This window comes from Octodon degus, unplaced genomic scaffold (assembly GCF_000260255.1).
Source record: "Octodon degus isolate 3935 unplaced genomic scaffold, OctDeg1.0 scaffold00035, whole genome shotgun sequence".
NCBI lineage: Eukaryota > Metazoa > Chordata > Mammalia > Rodentia > Octodontidae > Octodon > Octodon degus.
In genome coordinates, this window is record NW_004524611.1 from 13,387,719 (window position 1) to 13,414,586 (window position 26,868).

At 51.7% G+C, this 26,868-nt stretch overlaps 2 protein-coding genes and 1 long non-coding RNA gene across 9 annotated transcripts in view; 1 reads left to right on the forward strand and 2 right to left on the reverse strand.

Annotated features, from left to right (window-relative positions):
- Vps37d (VPS37D, ESCRT-I subunit) overlaps positions 1-5,208 on the reverse strand; it is a 21,154-nt gene extending 15,946 nt beyond the window's left edge. Inside the window, exons 1-4 of the mRNA XM_023714312.1 lie at positions 5,197-5,208; positions 4,295-4,402; positions 2,846-3,073; positions 2,584-2,706 (exon numbers count right to left, since the gene is read on the reverse strand). Coding sequence (XP_023570080.1) covers positions 2,584-2,706; positions 2,846-3,073; positions 4,295-4,402; positions 5,197-5,208 — 471 coding nt within the window. The remainder of the gene's footprint in view (positions 1-2,583; positions 2,707-2,845; positions 3,074-4,294; positions 4,403-5,196) is intronic.
- Positions 3,168-26,868, forward strand: part of Mlxipl (MLX interacting protein like) — a 36,051-nt gene continuing 12,350 nt past the window's right edge. For 5 of the 7 annotated variants that reach the window (XM_023714444.1, XM_004630572.2, XM_023714445.1 and 2 more), the window contains exons 1-2: positions 18,886-19,212; positions 23,914-24,020. In XM_023714444.1, the coding sequence (XP_023570212.1) occupies positions 18,920-19,212; positions 23,914-24,020 (400 nt within the window). In that variant the 5' untranslated portion in view covers positions 18,886-18,919. Of the gene's footprint in view, positions 3,261-18,885; positions 19,213-23,913; positions 24,021-26,868 lie in introns of those variants that run through there. The other 2 variants (XM_023714449.1, XM_023714448.1) reach the window with 2 other exon arrangements.
- On the reverse strand, positions 17,155-17,610 carry LOC111816591. The gene is made up of 3 exons (XR_002820949.1): positions 17,542-17,610; positions 17,324-17,442; positions 17,155-17,232 (listed from the first exon to the last, which is right to left on the reverse strand). It is a non-coding gene; the product is annotated as an uncharacterized LOC111816591 (long non-coding RNA).

Below are 26,868 nucleotides of genomic sequence, written 5' to 3' on the forward strand. Positions count from 1 at the left end.
GCCGAACCAGGGATTGAACTCAGACCCTTGTGCTTGCCAGGGAAGCACATATTCCACTGAGCCATCTCCCTGGCCCCAGGGCTTTCTCACTGAGCTATATCTCCAGCCCTTTATTTAATTAAAAAAATTATTTTAGACAGCATCTTACTATGTAGTCCAGGATGGCCTTGAATTCACTGTGTAGCCCAGGTTGCTCTCAAACTTGTGGAGATCCTCCTGCCTCAGCTTCCCAAGTGTTGGGATTACAGGCATGCACCACCACACCTTTCCTCTTGAAAATGTTTTTTAAGTGTGAGACAGGGTCTGCTAAACTGCCCAGACTGGTCTCAGATTTGTAGCCCTTTTGCTTCAGCCTCAAAGTGTGCTGGGATTACAGGTGTGTGCCACACCCAGTTTGCACTTACGTCATTCAGGACTGGCCTTCACTCCCGTGAGACTAGAGGTCCCTGTGAGAGTGAGCCAGGTTCCTCTGCCCAGCTTTTGCCGGCAGCACAGGATGTACTACATAATAGGGATGGTCAGGCCACCTGCACTCCAGTTCCAGCTCTGCCACCTGCAGTCACCTAACTTCCCAGCCTTCTGCTCTTATCTGTGAAATGGGGAGGAGACACCCTCCCTCTGCTGGCTGCGGAAGGAACTGCATGAACTAACCCACAGAAAGGGCTTAACGTGTGCGGGGGGGGGACCAGGCATGTGCTAGGTGTTCGGCAGACCAGGCGACTGCATCGCGTTGTGCTGAGTTGATGTGACAACCTTCCCTGACTCTAGTATCTTTATGTGCCACTTTCTGCTGACCTGGGGACCCTTCCTTGTGGGACACACCTCCCCAGTTTCCCTAAACGCAGGGAAACTACCCACCAGGAGCCACCCTCCATCCACCCCACCCACACTTTATCCGGGCCTCCAGGCAACCATGAGAATCTTCTTTCTTCAGGAAGCCGTCCAGGATCGGGCTGCTTCTGGAAGCGTCTCCCCTCCCACATGAGGGCCCTGTGACCCTCAGGTAAGGATTTGTCCCCCTGTGGTACCAAGGGGTGTACTCAGGGCCTTTGCTCTATGCTGTGTCCCTAGTCCTTCCTTTTTATTTTGACAGTCTAACTAAATTGCTGATCTTGAATTTGCAGTCCTCCTGCCTCAGCCTCCCAGAGTGCTGGGATTATAGGCGAGGCCACTATATCCTGTTAGTTTCTTTTTACTGGGTAGAGCTGGAGTAAGAGGGACCCTGAGAAAAACCATCTTGTCCCAGCCCCTGCTGCTGTTGCTGTTTTACCTATGGTAGGGTCAATCCTGGAATCTCAGATAGGTTATCAACATTTTAGATAAGCATTGTAAATGATCTTTATTAAAGTGTACCCCAAATATTGCATGAAACATACTGATACACCCCCCAAAAATCATAGTTTATCTTAAGTTGAAATTTAACTAAACATCTTGGATTTTATTTGCTAAATCTGGCAATCTTATTATGGGGAAACTAAGGCTGTGGGCAATGGCATAGTGACAAAAGTACCTTTCCGTGTGATAGTCAGTCAAGGGCAGGATCAGGGAGGGCTACACCCCAGGCTGCTTGCGTCCTGGTTCAAGGTTCCTTTTTGTCTCTCTGTCTCTGTCTCTTTCTCTGTCTGTCTCTGTCTCTGTCTGTCTCTGTCTCTCTGTCTCTGTCTCTGTCTGTCTGTCTGTCTGTCTCTGTATGTCTGTCTGTCTGTCTCTCTCTCTCTCTCTCTCTCTCTCTCACACACACACACACACACACACACACACACGGACACGGACACTCTGGTGTCCTTCTCTGCCTGGGAACCTGTGTCTGTCCAAGTCCCCACAGGAAGAGTGGTATGAGGTGACACTCTCCAAGGACAGGAGGGCTGGGAGAGAGTAGGGGCCGGAAGAGGGTCCCCCCTCTGCCCCTCTTCCCATGAGCACCTGAGTGAGGCAGCAGGAACTGAAGCTCAAGCGGGTGCTATCCTTTCAAAGCCTGCTCCTGTGCTCCGTAGGAGACTCATGTCACCGCGAGCTCCACACCCTCCACACTCCCTCTGTAGCCCACCTCCAGAGGCAGGGGCAGAGCTCCTCCCAGGCAGCTGACTCTGAAGCCAGGCACTATTTCATGGCTTGGAATCTCCTCCTGGGCCACTATGGTGGGTCTGGGTCTGTCGCTGTCCCTGTCCTCCCTGGGGGTTGCTCCACGAAGGGAGTACGCGTATAGCTGTAGAATGAGTTGTAAGGATCAGCAGGAGCCTGCACTAAGACCACGAAGACCAAGGGGCTCAGGGCTTGGTCGGCTAAAGGAGGCAGGATGGGGCTAGGACAGGGGGCTCTGGAAAGGGGTTGGAGTCCACGGAAGGGACTGAGGGTCGGGAAAGGGTGCTAGGAGGGGAAGGGACTCCAAGGGAGGGGGCAAGGAGGAAGAGGAGGAGGAGGAAGAGGAGGAGGAGGAGGAGGAGGAGGAGGAGGACGTGTGGACTCTGGAAGGGAAAAGAGGTCGGATAGAGTGGTTTCAATAGCTAGGCAGGGTGGCACATGTCTATAATCCCAGCACTCCGGAGGCTGAGGCAGGGGAATCGCGCCAAGTTCGAGGCCTACCTGGGCTCCATAGGGAATCAAGGCCAGCCTGGAATTCATAGGGGGGGACCCTGTCTCAACTCCCACCACCACCACCAAGAAAGAGAAGTTCCAAGTGGGATTGAACAGCCGCTGTGGAGGGCTCTGGGGGAAGAAGAGGGATTTCAAAGGAGTGGGATTCTGGCAGCTGGGGGATGGGCTAGGCAGGGGTGAGCGATGGGGGGCGGGGCTTAGCAGCGACCCCCGCGCTGAGTTCCAGGTGAAGCAGGTCCCGGGGCCAAACCGGCCGGACACACAGGAACTGGGACCGACGAGGCCGCGCCAGGCTTCTCTCTACCCCGTTGCCGCGGCTCCTCCTCCTGTTCTCAGGCTGGTTTGGGGGCCCGAGCCCCGCAGGGGGGTAAAGGTGAGCGCGCACGAGCGGGCTGGGGTTGGCAGGCGCGCGAGCCCACGGCCCGGGCCACTGCTGCGCCACAGCCCGCCCGCCGGCGGGGCGGCTGCCACCCACGTGCTAAGGAGAGAAGGAGGCGCCGGATCAAGGGGCAAAGGACAGCGTGCCGCGGCGGGCGGGAGCCCCAGTGCCTTCCACACCCGCGGCTAAAAGCTGGGCGCAAGGCGCCCGGAGCAGAGCATCCCGCAGCCCGGAGGACGCCCTGGGACGCGGGACCCTGACGCCTGCAGATCGCCTCGGTGAGCAGGTGAGTGCCGGGCTTGTTCCAGAGAAAGCATAGAAAAACTGTTCCAGCCTCAGTTTCCCCAGCTGTACAGTGGAAAGGGCACCCCTTGGCTGGGCAGGCAGAGGGGCTTATACCCTTGGCACCATCTCATTTGGTGTAAGGCCTGCTGGCCAGCTCACGCCCGAGGGCTCTGGATCCCCAGGAACCCACGGATCCATCCTGGTGGCCCTTGCCAGGGAAGCACAGGAACAGGCGCTTGGGCCTCTGGCTGCCTCTTGGATCCCCTTGGTTGGGCTGGGATTGAATCCTGGCCTCTAGAGGGGTCTCCTTGGAGCCACCTATGTGCCCAGGGTGCCAGGAGGAAGGGCTAGATGTCAGGGCCTTGGGGCGTGTGGATTTTTGGCCGCAGAGGTTTGGAGAGCGGGGCTGGGCCCTCTCTCTGGCCTGGTGTGGACTGTGAGGGTTTCCTGCTGGCTTCCAGCCACCAGTGCCGCCCTTGGATCTCCTGAGGCCATCCTGGTGAAGAGGGGCTCCCATGGTCAGGTCTGGGCTGAGTTTGGGTGCCTGGGGCTTGTGTCCCAGCTAGCTGTGTGACTTTGGACCCTTCACTTCCCTTCTCTGGCCCTGGCTTGTCCTCGACGACTTGGGATGTCAGCTTCTGGGTCACTCATAGGGAGGCAGAGACAAAATTGAAGGAGGGGCCCTGGCCTCGATGAATGAGCCCTGAGGGGCTTTCCAGCGAGTGATGGGATCATTCCAGGGATCCAGGCTGCGTCTGTCCCAGAAGTGCAGCAAATCTTCAGTACCTGGCCTGTCCCACTCCTGTGCCAGCACCTGTCCAGAGGAGGCCAATATGGGTGTCTTGGATCTCAGGCCCCCAGGGCTCCTCTCAGCTGAAAAGGGAGGTCCCAGCTGAGGAGCTCAGAGCTGTGGCCCCTGGGATTTTTCTAAGGAGAAGACCCCCTGCATCCTGTCCTTAGGACACTATCTATCCCAGCCCAGGACACAGTTTTGAATCTGGGTCACGGCTCAAGGGGAGGGCAGCTGAGGAGTACCTGGAGACTTGGTAGCTTGTGACTTAAATCGTAGGGCCTTGGGGTCAGCAGCACTGGTGGTGATGTGTACGTAGACTTAGGTGGAGAGTTGCTCATGAGTGCCAGCCGCTGCAGGGTGGCACAGAACAGACAAGGGGCAGGGCCCACAACCTTGGGCCCCCGTGGCCACAGCTGGCCAGATGCTTTGCTCCCTTCTGAGAGTCTCCTCCTGGGCCCTGGCTCTGAGGCCAGCGCTGCAGCTGTCCAGGCTGCGAGGAACACCTGGCCATCGCAGTTCTTATTCTCCAGCACAGCCCAAGAAGGCACCCAGGCGCCCAGGGGAGGGAGAGGCTCAAACGTTCTGTGCACCTACTATGAGCCAGGCACTGCCATGGATTTTTCTGAAACCATTTCCTTCTTCCTGATCACCTGAGAGGAACTTTGTAGATGAGGAAGCCAATACCCAAAGAGGTCAAGACACTGGCCCAAGGGCATGCAGCTGAGCAACAGCAGAGCCCTGCAAACTCACACAGCCTGATTCCAAAACTAGGATTTTGTTGTTGTTGTTGTTTGTTTTGTTGTTATTGTTTTGAGACAGGTCCTTAGGACATAATCCAGGCTGGCCTCAATGGAGGCCATCCTCCTGCCTTAGCCTCCTGAGTGCCGGCATTGTAAACATGCACCAGTACGCCTGGCCTAAAGCTGTTTTCTGCTCCCACCACCACTTCTAGTTTACCCCTCAGTTCACCTTGGCCAGTTGTGTCCTCTTCTGGACTTCACTGTGGCCTGCTGTCACCCTGCTATAACCTGTGACTACAGCAGCTTGGGCAAGGGTGTGTTCTGCCTTGGGGGCTGTGTTGGCTGCGTCTCAGCCTCCTAGAACAGCTCCAGGTGTCTGCACCACCCCTATCCTCCTCACCTACCTCCCCACGCATCTTCTCTGTGTCTGAGGCTCTGGCAGGGCAACTCCTGCCTGCCTTTTCTCTTCGAGGTAACTAAGTTGACGTTGGAGAAAGGGGACCTATTCTGGACAGGGAGGAGTAGAGGATTCCCAGGGCAGGTCCTGGCACGAATAAGGGGTGATGCTTTTTTTTTTTTTTTTTTTTAATTTTCCCCAAGATATGTGGGTTGTCTGGGTGATGGAATCTGTCCTGGCCTGGAGTTCCTGCTTAGCTCCTCTAGCTATATGACTCTTAGTACCAAATGTGCCCCCCCCAGGTACCCCCTTTCTAGTCAATCCTGGGCCTGGGGCTCTGACAGGGTTGGTATGGGACCACTTAGGGGGTAGATGTAGGGAACCAGGGTGGAGGAAGGCTGCCACCTGCCTCATATGGTTCGAGGGGGACTTTTCTATTTGAGTCCCTTGGCAGAGGCTATCACTCCATCTTCTGTGTTCTGCAGCACCCTGTTTTCTATGTGAGCACGCGCGTGTGTGTGTGTGTGTGTGTGTGTGTGTGTGTGTGTGTGCATGTGTGTGTGGCAGGGAACACTGGAGTTTGAAGTCAGGGCCTTTGCACTGAGCTATGTCCCTGGCCCTTTTGATTTATTTATTTTTATTTTGAGACAGTGTCTTACTAAACTGCTATGTCACTCAGGCTAAACTCAAATTGTGGCTCCTCTTGCTTATGCCTCCCAGAGTGCTGGAATCACAGGCATGTGCCACCACACCTGGCAAAAAAACATGTGATGGTGCATGCCTGTAATCCTAGCTATGCAAGAGTCTGAGGCAGGGGGACCACAAGTGCAAGGAAAATCTGGGCAATTTAAAGAGCCTCTGTCTCAAAATAAAAATGTTACTATTACTATTTTGGGTTTTTTGAGACAAGTTCTTGTTGTGTAGCTCAGACTAGTCCTGAATTTATTATGTAGCCCAGATTGGCCTCAGACTTGTATCCCAAGAAGACCACCAGTGTGCACTACCATGCGCAGCTTTCAAAGTAAATGTTTTTATGTATTTATTTTGATGTTTAATTTTGTTTTATGAGACAGTGTCTCACTGTATAGTTTTTTTTATTTTTATTTATTTATTTATTTGTGTGTGTGTGTGTGGCCAGCTCAGCAAGCCTGGGGGCGGGCTGGCTGGCATGTGGTGATGGGGATTGAATTGCGGTCCCTGTGCTTCACTAAGCTTGTTCTAAGTAGGTGCTTTAGACCACTGAGCCATCTCACCAGCCCGTCACTGTGTAGTTTAGGCCGGCCTTGAACTCAAAGCTTAGACTGGGGGCTGGGGAGATGGCTCAGTAGAATAAGCACTTCCCTAGCAAGAGCAAGGGCCTGAGTTCAATCCCCAGTTCCGCCAAAAAAAAAAAGCTTAGGCTGGCTTTGAACTTGCAGCAGTCCTTCTGCCTCAGCCTCTCAAGTACTGGGATTGTAGGCACAGTCCACCACTCTAGCCAAAGTAAAAATTTTTTTAAAAGGGCTGGGGATGTAACTCAGTGGTAGAACACTTGCCTAGTGTTCCGTGAGGCCCTGGGTTCCATCTCCAGTGCAAAAATTACAAGCAAAGTAAAAAATGAAACCAGGAAAGAAGACAGGAAAAAAGGGCAGAGGTAGGGGAGGAGCGGAGGGAGTAGCTTGCGGTCCACAATAGGGGCCAAGTTCAAGTGCCACAGTCCACACCCTGAACCCCTCACCTCTGCGCCCAGGAGGACACTGCTGTGTGTGACCCTGATGTTCCCTAGCTACACAGGGCCTGGAATGGGGACAGTTTTGACAACCGTTCTGCCCTCTCCAGGCTCCCCTTTCACCCCAGCAACTATGTAGAGACCTCACCCTGGCATGCGGAGTTGGCTACAAATGGTGCCCAGCCTGCCTGTCTGGACACATCTGCTTGCTGGGCCTCTGTTTCCTCAGCTACAAAATGGGCTGACTAGCTCCGTGTGGTGATGCATGCCTGTGATTCCAACACTCTGGGAGGCTGAAGCAGGAGGATTGCAAATTCGAGCTGAGCCTGAGCAATTTAGTGACTTAGAGAGATGTTGCATCAAAAGAAAAAAAATTAAAAAGATCCTGGAGACATATCTCAGGGTGAAGGTCCTGAGTCCTACCCCAGCTTCTCCCTCTGAGGAGCGTGAGGCCTGTCAGTCACCTTTGCTGGCTTCTGCCACTCATACTGGGCTGATGCCAAACTTCACAAATGACAGCCAGGAGCCCTGATCAGTAGGTGGCATTGTGCTCATTCTCAGCCCCCTCCCCAAGCATCTGGGAAAGACATGGCAGCCCTTCCTCAGCACAGCAAGTATTCACGAAGGGCCTGCTGTACGCCAGTTGCCCCCTTGTAAACAGTGCACACCTGACTTGGTGTTTGCACAGCGAGCCTAGGGGACAGTTAGCCTTCAATTTCTCCAAGCCACCCCTGCAAAGGCTCAGATTCTGCCACTGCTCACCTGGGTTCACATCTGAGCTACACCACTCTTTAAACATGTGACCCAGGTGCCCATCCTCATCTCTAAGGTATTTGGGAGCAACACGAAACCCTCTGGGCCTTGCCGTGTCACCTGTGATGGAGCCCTTCACCCAGTCTGGGTGTGACAGCACAGTCTGCCAGATTGTCACTTAGGAAACTGGCAGGCAGGGACCATATCCGGTGGGTCCCTGGCCATGGTACTAGGAAAGACATTTTTTGTCTTTGTCCCTGGTTCCTGGCCCAGGACTCTTAAAACCTTTGGAATCTCCAGAGTGGTAAGAGTGTCTTATGCTCAGGAGATGACCAGTGGCTGGAAGACACTAGATAGTTTCAGGATGTCACTAGCTGGGCTAGTTACATGTTCACAAGGTTGAACTTTCAGCCCTAAGCCCTACCTCAACTTGTGGCAATCTCTGGAGAGGGAAGATATTGAGCTGAGTTTGAGTTCAATCCCTACATTAGTCAGCATTGTGTTACTATAATGAAGTACCTAAGGCAGTTAACTTTATAAAGAAAAGAGGTTTATTTAGAACCCCAAACTCTGAGAGATTCAAAGGTGTGATACTGGTATTGCTCAGTTCTGCAGTGGCTTTCTTGCTGGCAAAGTCTCCAGGTGGCGCAAGGCATCCTTTGGCAAAAGACAGGGAACACATGTATCTACAAATGTCTGCTCTCTGATCTTTGTGTTGTTTTGTTTGTATGTTTAATTTTTTTTTAAATTTTTGATTAGTGTGTGATTACATTCTTTTTGGGGAATTGATATACAACACATCTCAATTCTTTCTATTTCCCCTACCTACTCCTCCTTATGTCCTCCATTTCTTGCTCCCTTTCTCATTTGTAAGAGATCTATCTACATTTTTTTTTAACATTTATGAGGGGCTGGTGAGATAGCTCAGCAGTCTAAAGCACCTCCTTAGGCAAGCTTAGGCAGGCACAGGGGACTGAGGTTCAATCCCCAACGCCCCACCCTCAGGGTGAGCTGAGTCCACCAAAAAAAAAATATGTTTTATTTTACTCTTTAAATCACTTATACTGGGGCTGGTGAGATGGCTCAGTGGTCTAAAGCACCTACTTAGAACAAACTTAGCAAAGCACAGGGACCGCGGTTCAATCCCCCAGCACCACATGCCAGCCAGCCCCGCCCCCTAGTGGGCTGAGCTGGCCACACACACACACACACACACACACACTAAATAATAAATAAAAATAAAAAAAATATAAAAAATAAATAAATAAATCACTTATACTTGGAGTTTCTCATATAAGAGAAATCACACATCAGGAAGTTAAGACTTCCCTTCTGGACAAACTCACAGCATTTTAAATCATTCTACTGGGCCTTTGCTCTTGATTTTCAACATATAACTGGCTAAAAGCCCCCACCAATAGCCATGTCACAGCCTCAACATTGGACTGCCCTGCAATATCTTCTGCCAGATTAATTAGTCTTCTGCCCTAAATCTCAGTCTCAGGCAAAGTCTGTGGACATAAGCAAAATGCAGACAAACCTTCTGCCAGATCATAACACCAATCATCTGGAGTCCAACAGCCAATGCAGTCCTGAGGTTTCCCAGCATAAACCTCCTGAGCCTGACCTTTACTGGCAGAACTTCTATCAGCCTTTTGATCTTCTGAGCTCTAACCAGAATCTCCCATACAGAACGGCTTAAGGTGTTCAAGCTCTCCTTTTTTAGCCAGCATCTCTGAACCTTTTCAATCTCTTCCCATAAGCCATTCCCAAAGGCTCTTGAACCACATGGTCAGGTACAGTCACAGCAGCAACCCCACTCCTGGTACGAAAGTCTATCTTAGTTACTTTCTTAGTTCTTTTGCTTAGACAAAACACCAGACACCAAAGTTAAAGGAGAAATGGTTTATTTAGCTCACAGTGGTATAGAACTACAAAGTCTAGATTCAGCTGCCTCCAAAGAAGGCCTTCTAGAACTACATGAGGCTTTAGGCGGACATCTAGACCCAAACCATAACAGTTGCCATGGCACAGAGGAACCATGAGGTAGGTGGAAGACAACAAAAAGCAACAAGAGCAGAAGGGGAAAGAAAGCCTAATTCTGCCTTTTTTCTTATCTAGACTGCTGGGATTAGAGCAGTTCCAATTTAATCTGTGAACTGATCCAGTAGTCACTCATCCTTAATCCCAGCATTGCACTACAAATCAGTCACAAACTCTAGATTCAGCTGCCTCCAAAGAAGGCCCTCTAGAACTACATGAGGCTTTAAGGGGACATCTAGACCCAAACCATTACAGTTGCCAAGAAATATGAGGATTCCCATGCTATCATCTGCTGCACCACCTCCTAAGGATTTCTTTATTGGAGGGTCAGTGCTGATTTCAACAATAATGCATATAATGCAATACCCAAATTTATGGAAGTTTACCAAGTGTCTCTGCTATCAGCCATGCTCCCACCAAAGACCTCCGATGTCATCATTTGGGCCCTGGATGTCTCAACTTTTCTTCTCCATGTTATATGTGATATTTATTATTGTTAATATTTATGCAGATTAGGGCCAGCCAAATAGCTCAGTGGATTAAAGTGCCTGCAAGCAGGCACAGGGGCCAGGGGTTCAATCCCTGGGCCTGCCGTGCCAGCCCCATCCCCAGGGTGTGCTGAGATGGCAACTGAGATTGGGTGTGGTGGTGCGCACCTGTAATCCCAGCTCTTGGGAGGCTGTAAACAGGTGGATCACTATAAGTCTGTCTAATAGTGAGACCCTGAACACCCTGTAGACCCTTTCCTAAAAAAAAAAAAATATGCAGGTTGGAGCTGCCTTTCCTACTGACCATAGCTTTCTTTTTCCTCTGCTGTCTCTCCCCATGTCTACCCCCAACTATAATGACAACAGTAGCTCATATCTTCCACCTGAACACTTTGCAAGTTTTGGTTTACTAAAGCCTCATGAAAGCTGTGAGGTGGATACTATCATTACCTCCATTTTATAGACGAGGCTCTGCTAAGAGCACGTAGTATTCCACTGCACAGACTTACCCAAATTTGGTCAACCACTGTCCCATTTTTTTTTTTAGCATAATGGATGGTATGACAAGGAATTCCTTGTACATCTTTGCATAGTAGTGAATTTTATTTATTTACTTATTGAGAAAGCACTTCCCTATGCAGTCCAAGCTGGCCTTGAACTCATTATGTAGCTCAGGCTAGCCTCGAACTCACAGTGACCTTCCTGCCTCAGCCACCCACCACTGTGCCCAATTGAGAATTTTTTTCAATGCTGGCGACTGAATCTAGGAACTTCCATGTAAGTATCACATGCTAACCAGTTGTGCCACTGGAGCTGCGTTTATTTACTTAGGTACTAGGAATCGAACTCAGGACCTTGCATTTGCCAGACAGGTGCTGTGCCATTGAGCTATATCCCGGGTTACTTCCCTTTTTTTTGTACTGGAGATCATCTTTGATTTGCCAGGCATGTGCTTATGCTGCTGAGCTATCTCCTTGGCCCAAACCCAGGACCTTCACAGTGAGCTACATACCCAGCCTTCTTCTTCTTCTTCTTCTTTTTTTTTTTTTTTTTCTTAGTTTGAAGTAGACTCTCACTAAATCAGCAAATTGCCTAGTGATTCAGTGATCTTGCCTTCAAGGCGAGATCTTCATGCCTCAGCCTTCCACAGAGCTGGCATCATAGGTGTGCACTACCATATCTGGCACTTCTTTGCCTTCTATGTTCCATCTCAAGCAGCTTTCCCTGCCAGCTAGGCTTCAAGTCACCCCTCGATCCACTTCCATAGTCCTGGCCATTATGTCTGCACCTCACTGAGAAGCTGCTGGGCTTGGCTGCCTCCCTCTCATCCCTGCTGACAGCCTGGTGTCAGCACATAGTTAGTGTGGTGCATGTGCTGGGTGGGCGATGAGTGGATATGCAGGTGGGTGGGGGATGAAGAAATGGGAAAACAGGTAGATGCAGATAGCAGGTGAACAGGTTGACCAATAGGAGATGGGTGGATGGATGGAAGGATGGATGGAAGGATGGATGGATGATGGATGGATGGATGGAAGGATGGATGGATGATAGATGGATGGATGATGGATGGATAGATAGTGGATGGATGATGGCTGATAGATGTGATGGATGGATGAATGGATGGATGGATGGACTGCTGATTATGAGTGGAGAGAAGAGGGCCAGCGAGATAGCTCAGTGGACTAAGCACCTGATTAGGCAAGCACAAGGCTCAGGGTTCAGTGGCCAGCTCTGGTGGCCCACACCTGTAATCTCAGCACTGGGGAAGCTGAAAACAGGAGGATCACAATGAGTCTGAGCTGTGTAGTGGACCCTGTACCAAATGCATTGGAAAAAAAAAAAGAGAATGGAGAAAAGGGTGAAGACTGATTGCTAAGTGATGGTAAATGGGTAAATGACTCAATGGATAAATGGATTCTTATTTCATCTCTAACCTGCTGTGCTTGCTCCTATTTTCCTTCTCCTCCTCCATGTATGAGTGTGTGTGTGTGTGTGTGTGTGTGTGTGTGTGTGTGTGTGTTTTACTGGGGATTGATCCCAGTGATTCTAAGCTATGTCCCCAATCCCTTTTATTTTTTACTTTAAGACAGGATCTTGGGTCTGGGGAGACAGCTCAGTAGAATAAGCGCTTGCCTGGCAAGCACAAGCCCCTGAGTTCAATCCCCGGTTCTGAAAGAAAAAAAAAAAAAAAGACAGGATCTCACTAAGTTGCTAGGCAAGACTTGAGCTTGGAATCCACCTGCTTCAGCTTTCCACTATGTTGGGAGTACAGGGGTGTACAGTACCATGCCTGGCTCTACCTCCAAGAAAGAGATGGAGAGAAAGAGAGAGAGAGTGAGAGAGAGAGAGAGAGAGAGAGAGAGAGAGAGAGAGAGAGAGAGAGTTGTATTCAAAACTGAAGCCAGAGTCTTTCCACTGAGCTCAATTCAGGGAGAGGGTCTTACTGACTAGGTTGCCCAGGCTGGGCTACAATTTGGGATCCTCCTGCCTCAGCCTCCCAGAATGCTGGATTAAGAGCACACACTACCACATCTGGCTCTTCCTTCATTCCTACAACCTCAAAGCACAAATGCTTCTCAACCAGAACCAGAGACAGTCTACAGGACTCTCTGTTTTTGTAATTTAAAAATGTATGAGCAAAGTGATTGCTATCTGCGTATCAGTAAAGTCACATAGAGAAGCGGTGTTCTGCTTTGGTTTGTTCTGTGTTTAGGGCAGGGTCTACAGGGTGTTCAGGTCTCACCCTGTAGATCGGACTCGTAGTGATTCTCCTCTTTACAGCCTCCCAAGCGCTGGGATTGCAGGCAGGTGCTACCACGCCCAGTCTCAATTACCATCTCAGCTCCAGGGACGGGGCTGGCGTGGCAACACTGCCTGGGAGCAACCTGGCCACTGTGCTCTGCCTAAGCAGGCGCTTTGGCCCGCTAAGCCATCAGGCCAGCCCCAGAAGCAGTGTTTTATAAATACAGGGATTTGTATTTTTTGATATAGAAGACTTAAGTGCTTCTGTAATAAAAATTGTTCTGTTTTGACACCGTCATTTCCTATTTATTTATTTATTTATTTATTGAGATAGGGTCTAGCTTTGTAGTGAAGGCTGTCCTTGAACTCACTATGTGGCCCAGGCTGGCCTCAAACTCAGGACAATCCTGCCTCAGCCTCCTGAGTGCTGGGATTACAGGCAGTACCCATGGCCAGTTTGACTGTCATTTTAATGTAATCACAGTCATGACGTTTCCTTCATGGGCTGCCCACCTATTTTATAGGGGTACAAGCTGAGTCTTTTATCCACCTCATCATCCATTGCCAGATCCTCCCCTGGGTCTTATCACTGTCCCCTTTTCCCGGGCTTAGATGCCCTCACACGGGGCAGCCCTGCAAGTCCCACCCAGAAGAAGGAGCTGAGGAACCAGCAAGAAGAGGTGGAGGTTGTGTTCCTGGTCGTGGGGTGCTCAGGCTGAGCAAGGCTCCTTCGAAAGCTAGGCTTTGAGACTGCGGTTTGCAGGAGCAGGAAACAGGTGTGGCAGGGGACCTTATCAGGGCAGTCAGAGAGGTGGCTGTGGCTGGGAGTGGGAAAAATAACCCATTGAGCACCTGTGTGCTGTTGTGACCAGACTTGGGTGTGGGGTGGTTGGTGCCTGTGTTTGCGTCTATGTACAAGCAGTTTCTTTTAAAATTACTTCTATGGAAGGGCTGGGCAGATAGCTCCAGTGGCTTAGGTGCCTGCCTAGCAAGTGCAAGGTCCTGAGTTCAAACCCCAGTCTCCCCCCACACACACACATGCACACACAAACCCAAACAATCAAATAGTAAAATTGCTTCTATGGGGCCAGCAGGATAGCTCAGCGGACTAAAGCACCTGCTTAGGCAAGCTTAGGTAAGCACGGAGACCACAGGTGGTGCCAGTCCCGCCCCCAAAGCAGGACGAGCCGCCCACAGAGTCCGGGCGTGGTGGCATATGCCTGTAATCCCAGTGCTGGAGCAGCTGAAAACAGGAGAATCACTACAAGTCTGGGCTGCATAGTGAGACCCTGTAACAACCAAATACACTAAAGAAAAAAAAAAAGAAAGAAAGAAAAAGAAATTAGAGGAAAAAAAAAATAGCTTCTAAGTCCATGTAAAAAGTGTCATATCCTAACTATCTGGTACAATGTGTTTCCAAGGGACACACTTCTGTGACCAGAACCTAGATCAAGAAGTAAAATGGTAGCAGCACCCTCGGAAAGGTGCTGTTCTTTTCACCTCGAGGCTAAATGAGACCCTGATTCCTAACACCACAGCAGACCCTGTCACATTTATCATGGTGTAAGCAACGTTCCACAGTGTGTGTTGTCTCCACGTGTTTGTCTATAAGGTAATCTGAGTTGCTTCCAATACTGGGCAGATAAGCCCAGGGCTGCAGGGAGTGGCCTTTACACAGCCTTTGGTGCAGAGAGGCGCATTTCTGCAGAATTGCTGGGTCCTAACATTGTTGAGCAATTAATGGGTTTAGATTCTCCTCCCATGAAATACCTCGCATGAAAAAATAATAACAATAAATAAATAAATACTTGCATTGAGACACCCCCTAGAGGCTGTTGCCTAATCCTTTTCCAAACTGGTGTTTTGGGGGGATTTTATTTTATTTTGAGACAGGGCTTCACTCTGTAGTTCAGGCTGGCCTTGAATTCATGGTGATTCTTCTACCTCAGCCTCCTGAGTGCTGGGATCCTGGGCACGCGCCATTGAACCCAGATTTATTTTTGTTGTTTTTTTGTTTTGTTTGTGAGACAGCATCTTCCTGTGCTGCCCAGGCTGGTCTCGGACTCAAAGGAAGCTGCCGCAGTCGCTCAAGGGGATGGAACTCTGAGCGTGTACTAGTCCTTTTAATTTGAGATCTTTGCTTGTGGAACAGACTGGCTTCAAACTGGCTGTGTTTGAACCCAAGTTCCTTTAACCTGACCTTTGGGGACTGGGGGCGTGGCTCCGTGATAGATCATTTGTGTGTTCCAGGCCCTGGGTTCAAAGCCCAGCACTGAAAACAAAACAAAACACAAGCTGTGTCCTTTAGCAAAGCCTAATGTTTGTTTACAAGATAGGTTCAAAGTCATGAGGTGCTTCCGAAGATTCTGTGGGTCTACAAGTGGAAAGCGCTCCATAAATGTTGACTATTGGTTGTTCTCCTCCACAAGGTTCTTCCAGAGCTTCTCAGGGCCTCAGTTTTTCCCTTTTGTGAAATGGTGAAAATACTGACACACTTCTGAACTGGGCATGGTGGTGCATACCTATAATCCCAGGACTTGGGAGGCTGAGACAGGAGGATCATCTTGGCTTTAAAGCCAGTCATGGCTACACAGTGAGTTCAAGACCAGTCTGAACTCCATAGTGAGACACTGTCTCAAAAGAGTGAACTCAGACCCTTGCACTTGCCAGGGAAGCACTTATTCTACTGAGCCATCTCCCAGGTCCCCAACTCCAGCTGTTTTTCAAAACTTTTTTTTGTTTGTTTGTTTGTTTGTTTTTCAGTATCAGGGATCAAACCTAGGACCTTGCACTTGCCAGGCAGGTGCTTATACCATTGAGCCATATCCCCGGCCCCTCAAAACATTTTATTTTGAAATAGGGCTTTGCAAAATCAATAAACTGCCCAGGTTAGTTTAGAACTTGAGATTCTTCTGCCTAAGCTTCCTGGGGTTACAGACGTGTGCTATTGTACGTGGCTCTTCGCCACCCTCCCCAGTGCCAGCACTACCGGCACACCCCACTATCCCTGGCCTTTTCTAAAGTTTGTCATTTGCTTACTGTGTATTATTTTGCGACAGGGTCTCACTAACTGCCCAGGTTGGCCTTGAACTTGCAATTCTCCTGCTTCAGCCTCCCAGTAGCTAGGAGTGTGCCACAGAGCCTGACAGCATTTAACCTTGGCTCAAGTAAAAATGAAACACCCCAACATATCAATTCTTGTGTCTACAGTATAGTCCAGTTGGTGGTCAATTAATGTGTTTTAAACTACCCCTCCTCATTAATTTTTTTATTTTTTTATTTTTTTTGACAGAACTGGGGATTGAACTCAGGCCCTTGCGCTTGCCATGGAAGCGCTTATTCCACTGAACCATCTCCCCAACCCCGTCATTAAATATCTTGCACTGGGACAAACACACATTTTTTCTGTGTGATGGCCCGCTAGCTGGCTGGGTGGATGGATAGAGTATCTAATAGATTCCTGTAACATAAGCTCATTCATTCAACAAATACCCACTTGTGCATTTGCACTTGAGGAGGAAATAGGCTATGGAGAGAAATAGGATGCAGCTCCCGCCTGCAAGGAATTTGCCACCTAGTGGGAAGAGGAGGCCTGTGCACCTCTGACTCGCCACCAGGAGCAGAAGGAAATAGTCCTTGTACTGATGGGAACCAGGATTGTGGGGACACCGGTAGTAACCTGGAAATCGGGGAAGATGTCAGAGGGGGACCATCAAAGCTTGGCAAGCTCGTGACAAGGGGGGACAGTTGGGGAGAAGCCCTAAGAGCTGAGGTGGGGAGGCAGGGAGGGCACAGTGTCAGGTGGGACCACTGGGGACTGCCAAGTCTTTTCAGCCTGAAGAGAACCTTGTCTTGTAGCTCCAGGGACTGTGAACTGGGTTTGTTTATTTAGAGGCATAAACTCCAGGCAGAGGTTAATAGAGGGCAGATGGGAAGGCAGTGAGAGGTGAGCCAGGCTGGCTCACACCAAACCTTTGCTGCCAGCTGGGCAGGGCCATCCTGCAATCACTGTGTCAGAATTTGTGGACAGCTCCCATTTTGTTTACTTCAGTGCTTTTGTTTTGCACTAAGAATTGAACCCAGGGCCTTTGCATTGAGCTACAGGCTCCACTCTTTTATTTTTATTTTTATTTTGAGACAGTCTCATTAAATTGCCCAGGCTGTGATCCTCCTGCCTCAGCCTCCCAGAGTAGTGGGGTTGCAGATATGTCCCACCACACTTGACTTTGGTGTTGTTTTGCTTGTAATTTCTTAGGCAGGACTGTCTGCTGTCTTTTTGGCTCTGGGTCCCCCAGAGGTGTCTGAGACCCTGCAGAGGGCAGAAGGGACAAGCAGATGGTTTTCGAGGGTCAGGCAGTGGCTGGGAAAGCCAGGCATGTGGGGTGAGGGAGAGAACTCACCTCTGATCCTCCGGCTGGATGCAGACCAGCTCAGGGAAGTCTCTGGAATGGAAGGGAACTGTGCCAAGATTCTGCTGGGGCACAAGGCCAGTGGAATAACCTGGAGGGAACTGGGGATACTGAGGCAGAAACTTTGAGCCAAGAGTGATCAAAAATGCTGGGCCCTAAGAAGCCCCCCATTTCCCAGGAGAGACAGAACCCCAGTAAGGGAGATTCACCTGTGTTTGTGGGATTAGTGGCAGAGGAAGGATTGTCCAGGTTGTCTGCTGGATCCAGGGCACCTATCCTGCCACAGACAGTGACCCTAAGCTTCCCCAGCCTTCCACTTCTTTCCCCAACCGTTCCCAAAGTTCCCCGGTATCTGGTGTGAGGCTTCAGCGACCCCAGAACATAGTCCTGCCTCAAGAGGCTGGCAGAGCAGGAGAGAAGCCGGACAACTAAGCGGAGAGCAACAACTCTGTCAGGCTCTGCTCGGATCTCAGAAGGGACACTTGGCCATGGTCAACTTGGGGAACACCCTCACAGATGGCGGCAGGTGGGCAGGGAGAATGGACTCCCCACCCAGGGCATCAGAGAGCCAGCAAGGGTCAGGTGACTATGCAGATGACCATGGTGGGGACAGAGGGGGTACCCAGCCTTGGGAGGTGGTGGGGAAGGTGATGGAAGGAGTGTGTCACATGCCTATAGTATTCCCAGCAGGAGGAAGCTGAGGCAGGAGAATTCAAAGTTGGAGTCCAGAATGGGGGGTTTATTGGCCTAGTAAGAACCTGTCAAAAAACTATAAAAGATCTTGCGGTGCAGCTCAGTGCAAAGGCCCTGGGGTCAATCCCCAGTATCACAAGCCCCCAAGACAACCAAAGTGTGTGACCCATTCCCGAAGCTCTGATACACAGTCAATCCCTTCCTCCTGGTTTCCCACGGGACCACAGACAGGTCATACAGTGGGCAAGGGCAAGGCTAGATTTGTCTCCTGTTCTGCCCCCACCGGTAACAGCCCGGGAATCAAACTCAGAAGTACCTTGCGCTTGCCAAGCAGGCACCTGTCACAGAGCTGTACCCCCAGGCCTCCCAAGGGGTCCTACAGTCTTGCAGGAGTCACACGTGGAGATCCCCGGAACTTATGTGTAGCGGTAACAGCGATCCCAAAGGTCACTAGGGGTGCTAACAAGCTCTCATGAGCCCGGCCTTTGGGGCATTGCCTGTGTGGAACGCCCCATGGAGAGGTGGGGGCTCCCGGCTGTGCAGAGGACCGAGGCAGGGGTAAAGGTGAGTCGAGGTAGGGCAAGCGGGTGAAGCGGGGGGTTGCCTCGCTGGATGCACGAACGCCAGGCACTGAGGAGCTTTGAGGATCAGGAGGTGACAGCTGGCCTTTCTGGAAGTGATAGCGCAGACAGTTAGAGCTCCGAGACTCACCCTTGGGGTATTGATTACAATAATACCCGCCAGGCCTGCTTGCAGTCGCCTCGCCAAGACCACGCCCACGCCGTTGGCCTATCCCAGATAAGGGGCGGGGCCATGCTAATAAGGCCAAACGGGCCACCTGGAGCGCGCAAGTAGCTCCGAGGAAGTGCAGGCGAGGTGGTTGCAGCCGCGACCATGGCCCGGGCGCTGGCAGGTCTGGCCTCGAGCTTGCAGGTCCCGCGGATTGTCTCCAGCCCAGACTCGGACTCGGACACAGACTCGGAGGACCCGGGTCCCCCGCGCAGCACTGGCGGCCTGCTCCGCTCACAGGTCATCCACAGCGGACACTTCATGGTGTCATCGCCGCACAGCGACTCCCTGACCCGGCGGCGCGACCAGGAGGGACCCGTAGGGCTTGGTGACTTCGGGCCACGCAGCATCGACCCCACACTGACCCGCCTCTTTGAGTGCTTGAGCCTGGCCTACAGGTGAGGGCGGCTCCGGACCCGACGGCTTGGCTCTCTGCTGCGGGCGCGCTGGGGCGGCCCTGGTCACCCACGCGCGCCACTCGCGCGCCTGGTCCCCACTGCTCCAGGGGCTCTGGCCCCCACGGGGCTTCCCCACCCCAAGCCCTCTGTGTCTTCTGATCCCTGCCTAGCCGGCGGTCCCTCAATGGACCAGTCACCTTTCCCAAGTGTCTTTCTCCCTGAGCGCTGTCCCCAAGGCTGACATCCCTCACACTTTCAGGACACTAGACCATCCTGACTCATCCCCACCTTCCATCCCTGAGCCATTCCACGTGGCCACCTGCTGTGGACCCGGACCCCAACTTCCTGACCAGCAGCCCCCTCAGAGACACATTCTTTTCCTGCATCCCTTTATACTCCCAGCACCCATAGTCCTCCCAATTTCTTAAGTACTGGGGGGGGGGTGAACCCAGGGCCTTTGCACTGAGTTACATCATCACCCGTTTATTTTATTTTATTTATTTTGAGGCCCATCTCACTAAATTGCCAAGCCTTGACTCTGATCAGGGATTCCCCTGCCTCAGCCTCCCTTAGCGCTGGGATGACAGGCCTGCGCCACCAGGCTGGGTTTGCTTATCCCAATTACTGGCTAGCATCGACTGAAACTGAATCAGTCTTGTGACCACCGTCCCCCATCCCCATTACTGGGACACCTTTTCTTGACCAGCTAGAGCAAGGGTGCCAGGAGGGGGATGCCCCGAACTGGCCCAAAGGGGCGCTGTTCAAAGAGGTTGTGGGCCCGGCAGGGGTGCTGCAGACTGCCCAGGGCTAGTGCAGGGGAGGCCAAGCGCCTAGTGAAGCCTAGGACCCCGGCTTGTGGCACGGAGCGCTCAGGCCGCACCCGGCTCCGACTCCACGCCCGTGTCCCGGAGGAGTGCTAATCGGGGTCCTGGCCCAGTGCCTTGGACCAAAGTTCCCTGCAGTGGAGGGGCCGGGATAAATTATCAACCAAAAACAGTAGAGAAGAAAGGGGGATCGGCCGACCTTGATCTTTTTTTCTGTATGGAAATACACGAATTCTTCCTCAGCGGCTCTTCCCGGTCGGAGAACCGCTGGCCACCTACCCGCGCCTGTCGCCACCTCTAGGGTCCGAAGCCGGGGTGGGCATTGAGGAGCTGAGTCCCTTCCCATGTCTCCTGGCCACGGGACCCCATTGGCTGGAGACAGAGTAACCTTGGCCCACAAGTCCTGGCCACCAGCCCAGGTCATGTTGCAACCTGATCGTGCTGGGCGCCCGACCGATGTGGAAAGTTCAGATTCCCGTCCCTTTCCCCCCTCCTGCCCTGAACATCACGAGACCGCCCCCGCCCCGACAGGGCATCTGAGGTGGCGGGACAATGGCCGTGGCCTCTCACCCCAGCACCTCCCCCAAGCCCCCCTCCCCTTTTCCAGGCCACTCTCTCTTCCTTCCAGCTTTCTGCTCTGCTTGCTCCGCAGCCGTTGGCTGGCCAAAGCCCCAACCCGTCCCACCAAGGGTGACCAAAAGGGGAGGTCTTGGGGATGTAACAAGTGAGACAGAGCACACCCCAAGAACTTCCATACACCACAAGAGGTTAAGGAGAGGCAGCTGGGGTGAAGAGGACTTCATCTTGACCCAGTTCCCAGAATGTTAAATCTGCCTTCCTGAGTGGGTAGGGAAACACTAAGAATGGAGGTGCCTCAGGCCTCTGGAGACTTTGTTTCCTCTTTTTTGGCAAAAGAAAAAATGGCCTTGGATTGGCACAGAATTTTAGCTTTAGAATGCTCCTCCTGTATGAAGCATAATCTGGGCCAGGGAGATAGCTCAGTAGAATAAGTGTTTGCCTGGGAAGCACAAGGTCCTGAGTTCAATCCTTGGTTCCACCAAAATCAATCAATCAATAAATAAATAAATAGGGTTTCCTTGGAGGAAAGAAGCCAAAGGTCCCATGAGAGGACTGGATAGGAAGGGAGTGGCTGGGCAGGGTTAGGGTCCTGAAGGGGTAGGGAAGAAGTGGTCCTTGGACCAGGAGGAGGACAGCCTGCAGGCACCCAGCCCCTAGTTCTTTGATGTGCAAGGTGGGGAGTAGGAGGAAGTTTCTAGGATTCTGTTCTGGGGGTTCTGGGGACAGAAGCCCCAAGTTAGGTTGCAAAGGCTGTAAGAAACTACCTGCAGATGGGCAGAGCTGGCTGGGGAAAGTGGCCTCGGGGACAGCAGAACCTGCTGGCTCTCTAGCAGGGGTTCCTGCATGTTCAGCGGCTGGGCTGTTCTGAACGTTCCGCAGCCGGTGGCCAAGTCTCCCATCTTTCCCTCAGTTACAAGGAGCTTTTGAACCTTGGCCCTGGGCTTTGTGCACCAAGCTGGGCCACTCCCCTCCCACCCACCCAACCAAATCCTTTCCTCAAAGGCTTGGCTATTGTTACTGTGTTCCCCAGCCTTGGCTGGGCCTCCAACCTCAGCAGGAAGGTGGAAGAGGACAGGCAGGCTGGGTGGCACTTTGGGTAGTCAGTGGGCTGGAAGGTTGCTGGGATACAGGCTGGCGACAAACTCAGGAGTCCCCTGACCAGTTGTCACAGAAGAGCCTGGCCGAGGAGGAGCAGATCCTCTGTGCCCACCGTCCATGTCTCCTTACCAGACAGATGGTGTTTATTCAACTGAAGAATGGAGGGGACCAGCCTGAGGGGCAGGGCCCTGGCTGTGTGCTCTATTTGGGTAATCAGGCCTATTGTCCCCTGAGATGGCAATTCCTCCCCTGGTCCCTGGAGCTGCCACCCCTCCCCACCCAGAGCAAACACAGGAGCTTAGAGACCAGAGAGGAGAGGGGATCCAATGAGCCGTACACCCGTGGCGCTACAGGGAGCAGAGCTGGAGGAAAGACCTTGCCTCTGCCTGTGAGCTGAGCTTGGAGAGGGGCAGAGGACTCCCACACAGACACGGCCTCTAGACCCTGAGAAGAGGTGGGGTACCCATAGGAGCCCAAGACCCCGAGTATCTTGGCCTCGTGGGTCAGCTTCATGGTGGCATCGGGCTTCTTCTGAGAAGCCCTGGCACTCCATGAACTTTGCTTTTTTGCTTATTTATTTGTTTTTGTGGTACTGGGAATTGAACCCAGGACTTTTGCACTGAGCTGCATCCCCATCCCTTTCTAGTTTTCATTTCGAGATGGAGTCTCACTAAGTCACTAAATTGCCTATGTTAGGTTTGAATTTGCAATCTGTCTGCCTCAGCCTCTCTTCCAGAGTGCTGGGATTACAGGCATCTGCCTGCTAGGCTTGGTCACGCTGCGCTTGGTGCCGCTATGGTCTGAGGATGCTGTCTCTCCTCTGACTGTCCTTGGGCTCTGATGACTTGTTGCATTATGGTGCCCTGGGGAGGGCCCACCTTCCAGCTTAGTCTGGAGTGCCATCCTGGGATGACAGATAACAGACACAGAAAAAGTGCTGGCTGTTCTGAAGCCACTTCTGGGAAACAGGCTTCCTCTACCTCCAGCAAACCGTCCCCAGTGCCCAGGCCTAAGGGGGTCATCGATTCATAGAGAAAAAGCTGCAGGCTCCTAGTTAGTGGGTCCCGGCCATGTAACCTTGGGCATACCTCTTTCCCTTCTTGAGTCTCAGGAAGGTCTGTTATTTGTTTATGCGTTTGTTTGGGACAGGGTCTCACTGGCCTTGGAACTCACTATGTAGCCCACACAGGCTCTGCACCACTGAGTTAAATCGCCTTGGGCTACACCCCTCACTATGTAACTCAAGCTGGCCTTGAACTCAATGCAGTCCTCCTGCCTCAACTCCCTGCGCACTAGTTCTCCCAGCCAGGAAAATCATTAAATAAGAAAAGCAAGGGGAGATGGAAAAATAGAATGTTTTTAAGTAAAAGACACACTACTATTAGTGTGCCTCAGACTTCTCCCCCTTGCTTCAAATGCACTGACCCCAGCCTTCTTGCCACTTCTGAAGTAGTTCTGGAAGTTTTCTTTTTTGAGGGTCTTTACAAAGTATGATTAAAAAATGTGGTGCATGCTGCTGCCAAGTGCCATCTAACAGAAAGGCAGACTTGTAAAAGTATGCTGGTGTGTGCTCATCCACCTTATCCACCGGACCTGGCATCATGTGACTTCTGCTGTTTCCCAAGGTCAAAATGTCGATGAGAGAGAAACGTGTTGAATTGATTCAGGACATCAGAGCAGTCACAACAGTGCAGCTGAGACCCTTGTGAAAGAGGACTTCCAGAACTGCTGCAGAAAGTGCCATGAGTGCTGGGATCAGTGCGTTAGAAAGGAAGGGAAGTGTTCTGAGAGGAGCTCACAGCAATGGTCTTTTGCTGTAATCATTTTAAAAATTTAAACACAGATTATATTTCTCAATCATACTTCCAAGTCCAAGGCCTTTCCCCAGTTGGCCTAAGAGGAGGGAACCTTTGGGCCACACAGGACCTTGTGGTTCTGAGCCTCAAGCTGACAGGGCAGGCATGGCTCGGCTGTGGCTTGGGGAGCAGATGGACAGGCAGGAACAGATGGGCGCCTAGGAGGGCATCTGCACAGTCAGATACCAGGGTAGGAACTTCAAGTAGGCAGTCGAGCAGTGGGATCTGGAGGTACCTCAAATTCCAACCCTAGATGGAAGCCTGGTTGCAGCAAATGTGAGAGCCTCCATGTGCGGAGCTCCTTCTTGTCCACACCCCAGCCTCACCCTCCCTCTCCCCAACAGTGGCAAGCTGGTCTCACCCAAGTGGAAGAACTTCAAAGGCCTCAAGTTGCTGTGCCGGGACAAGATCCGCCTCAACAACGCCATCTGGAGAGCCTGGTATATCCAGTGTGAGTGGGCACCTCGGGCTCCTGGCGGCAGGGAGGACCTTGCCCCAGGCAGGGGGCTACTCACAGAAACCCCCAAGGCCTCGGCGTGACCAGGCCCCCAGAAGGTCTTGGGAAATGTGTCTAGGGTTGCCTCTCTCTCTCTCTCTCTCTCTCTCTCTCTCTCTCTCTCTCTCTCTCTCTCTCCAGAACCAGGGATTGAACTCAGGCCATTGCACTTGCCAGGCAAGCGCTTATTCTACTGAGCCATCTCCCTGGCCTTAGAGTTGCTTTTCTTATGAATCCACGCACAGAAGATGGCACAGCTTGGAGTAGGCAGAGGCCACGTGTGGGAGCACATGCTTGTGAGCTCAGTGCTTTGGAAGGCTGAGGCAGAAGGATCACATGTTCAAGCTCAGCCTGGGCAACTGAGTGACTTAGTGAGGCCCTGTCTCAAAATAAAAGATCCAAAAGGGCCGTGGATGTAGCTCGGCGCAAAAGCCCTGGGTTCAGCTTCGTGAACTGAACTTCATAAAAAAGAAAAAATAAGCTGAGATGTGGGGGGTGGACTCAGCCCATTCTGCACCGTATTCATGTCCGGTGCCTCAGATGCCAAGGGACGAGGCCACATGAGGTCATAGGAGGTGGGTGCACCACTTTTGTCAGTGGGGGACCATGGAGAGTCATGCACAAGTCTCCACCAGCCTGTCATAGTCTTTACTGAATGCCCAGCAGTGCCCCCCATGGACTTTTGGGAGACGAGGCACCAAGAGGCCCTGTGGCATAGAGCCGGGACCCTGGTCTTAAGAGTCACCGAGAGCAATTTCCCCACCCTGTCTCTGGGCCTTCCTGGCTGTGTGACTTTAGGCAAGTTGTCTAACCTCTCTCAGCCTCTTTCTTTATCTACAAAATGGGATGAATAGTCCTCCCCAGCACAGTGCACATGGGAACCAGAGCTATCCACTGGCCTAGCACTCACTTGCCATTCAGGAAATGCTGCGCACCTGTAATGGTGGCCCATACCTGTGGACCCAGCACTGTGGGAAGCTGATGCAGGAGTATCACAAGTTCAAGACCAGCCCAGGCCATATGATTTCGTGAGACCTCATCTCAAAATAAAAGTTAAAAAGGGCCAGAGATGTAGCTCAGTGTGAAAGACTTGAGCTCAAGCCCCTGTACTCAAACAAGCAAACATACATCTCAGGGAAGTCACAGCCATTCTTTGGGGGATAGCCCCCTGCAGCAGGACATCAGAGGCTGAGAGGACATGGCCTGGCCAGCCTGGTGTGGACCCTGTCCATCTCTGTTAGGTCCTTCTCAGAATCAAAGCTGCACTGAGCCTGGGCCACACAGCCTGGGTCAGTGCTGGGCTCCTGTTGCTGGGTCCTCTCAGCAGCGAATGGAGTGTTGTCCTGGGATCTGTGTATCTAGTGCCTGGCACTTTCAGAATTCTCTAGGGCATTCTTTTTTTTTTTTTAACTTTATTTATGTGTGTGTGTGTGTGTGTGTGTGTGTGTGTGGCCAGCTCAGCCCACCAGGGGGCAGGGCTGGCTGGCATGTGGTGCTGGGGGATTGAACCACAGTCCCTGTGCTTTGCTAAGCTTGTTCTAAGTAGGTGCTTTAGACCACTGAGCCATCTCACCAGCCCCTCTCTAGGGCATTCTTGAAACTCTCCAGGGTGGGTATCTGGCTCCCACTCTATGGTGGAACCCCTGAGACTGACAGCAGGTAACCTATGGAGAAGAGGCAGGGCTCTTTGTGGGTCCTGATTCCAAGCCTCCCCCAAGACATGCAGGTCCTGAGGCAGTCCAGGAAGTGGGAGCCGCCTGCCTTTTCTTCCCAGAGTTCTGTCACTTCTGAGAACTTGTATCACAGGCCGAGGCTAAACTAGGAAGCTGATATGCCCGGGAGCCAGAGTCCGGCCACCCCCAGGCTTCCCCATCTCCATCGTCTCAGAGCGGCAGGGACATAAACCCCTCACTTTCCCTTCCTTCCTTCCATCCTTCTTTCCTTTCTTTCTTTCTTTTTCTTTCTTTCTTTTTTTTTTTTTTTTTAGAACAAGGGATTAAACTCAGACCCTTATGCTTGCCAGGGAAGCACTTGTTCCACTGAGACATCTCCCCAGCCTCACCTGCTTTCCTTTCTTTCCTTCTTTCTCTTTCTTTCTTTCTTTCTTTCTTTCTTTCTTTCTTTCTTTCTTTCTTTCTTTCTTTCTTTCTTTTGGCACTAGGAATTGAAGCCAGGGTCTTTGCCCTGAACAGCATATCCAGTCCCTCTTATATTTTAAATTTTTTTTTTTTTAATTTTGAGACAGGGTCTTGTTAATAAGTTGCTGAGGCTGGGCTCAAAGTTTCCATCTTCTTGCCTCAGCCCCCCTGAGTGCTGGGATACCAGGTGTGTGACCTCATGCCCAGCTTGCAGTTTTTGATGCCAACTCGGGAGAGGTCTGTGGGGTCCTTACCCAGACAGAGCTGGGTTTGAGCCCAGTCCTCTCAGGCCCGTGGCGAAGGCTGCGCCCTCCCTGACCTGAAGCTAGTTTGTGTGTGAGATGGGGGTCCCAACAGGTCTAGCATCTGAGGTCGCTGTGAATTTTCACTGAGCTCATCTGTTTCACAGCGTTGAGCCTGCTACTCCAAGTGCTCTCGGGCTGTGGACAGCGGGGCCTGAGGATCAGCACTGCCATCACAGTGGCAGCACACAGTGGGCTTATTACAGAGTGCTTTAGCTGGGTCTGGTGCCTGTAATCCCAGCACTTGGGTGATGGAGGCAGGAGGATCTCCATGAGTTCAAGGCCAGACTAGGCTACGTAGCAAGACTCGGTCTCAAAAACAAACAAACAGGGGCTGGTGAGATGGCTCAGTGGTCTAAAGCA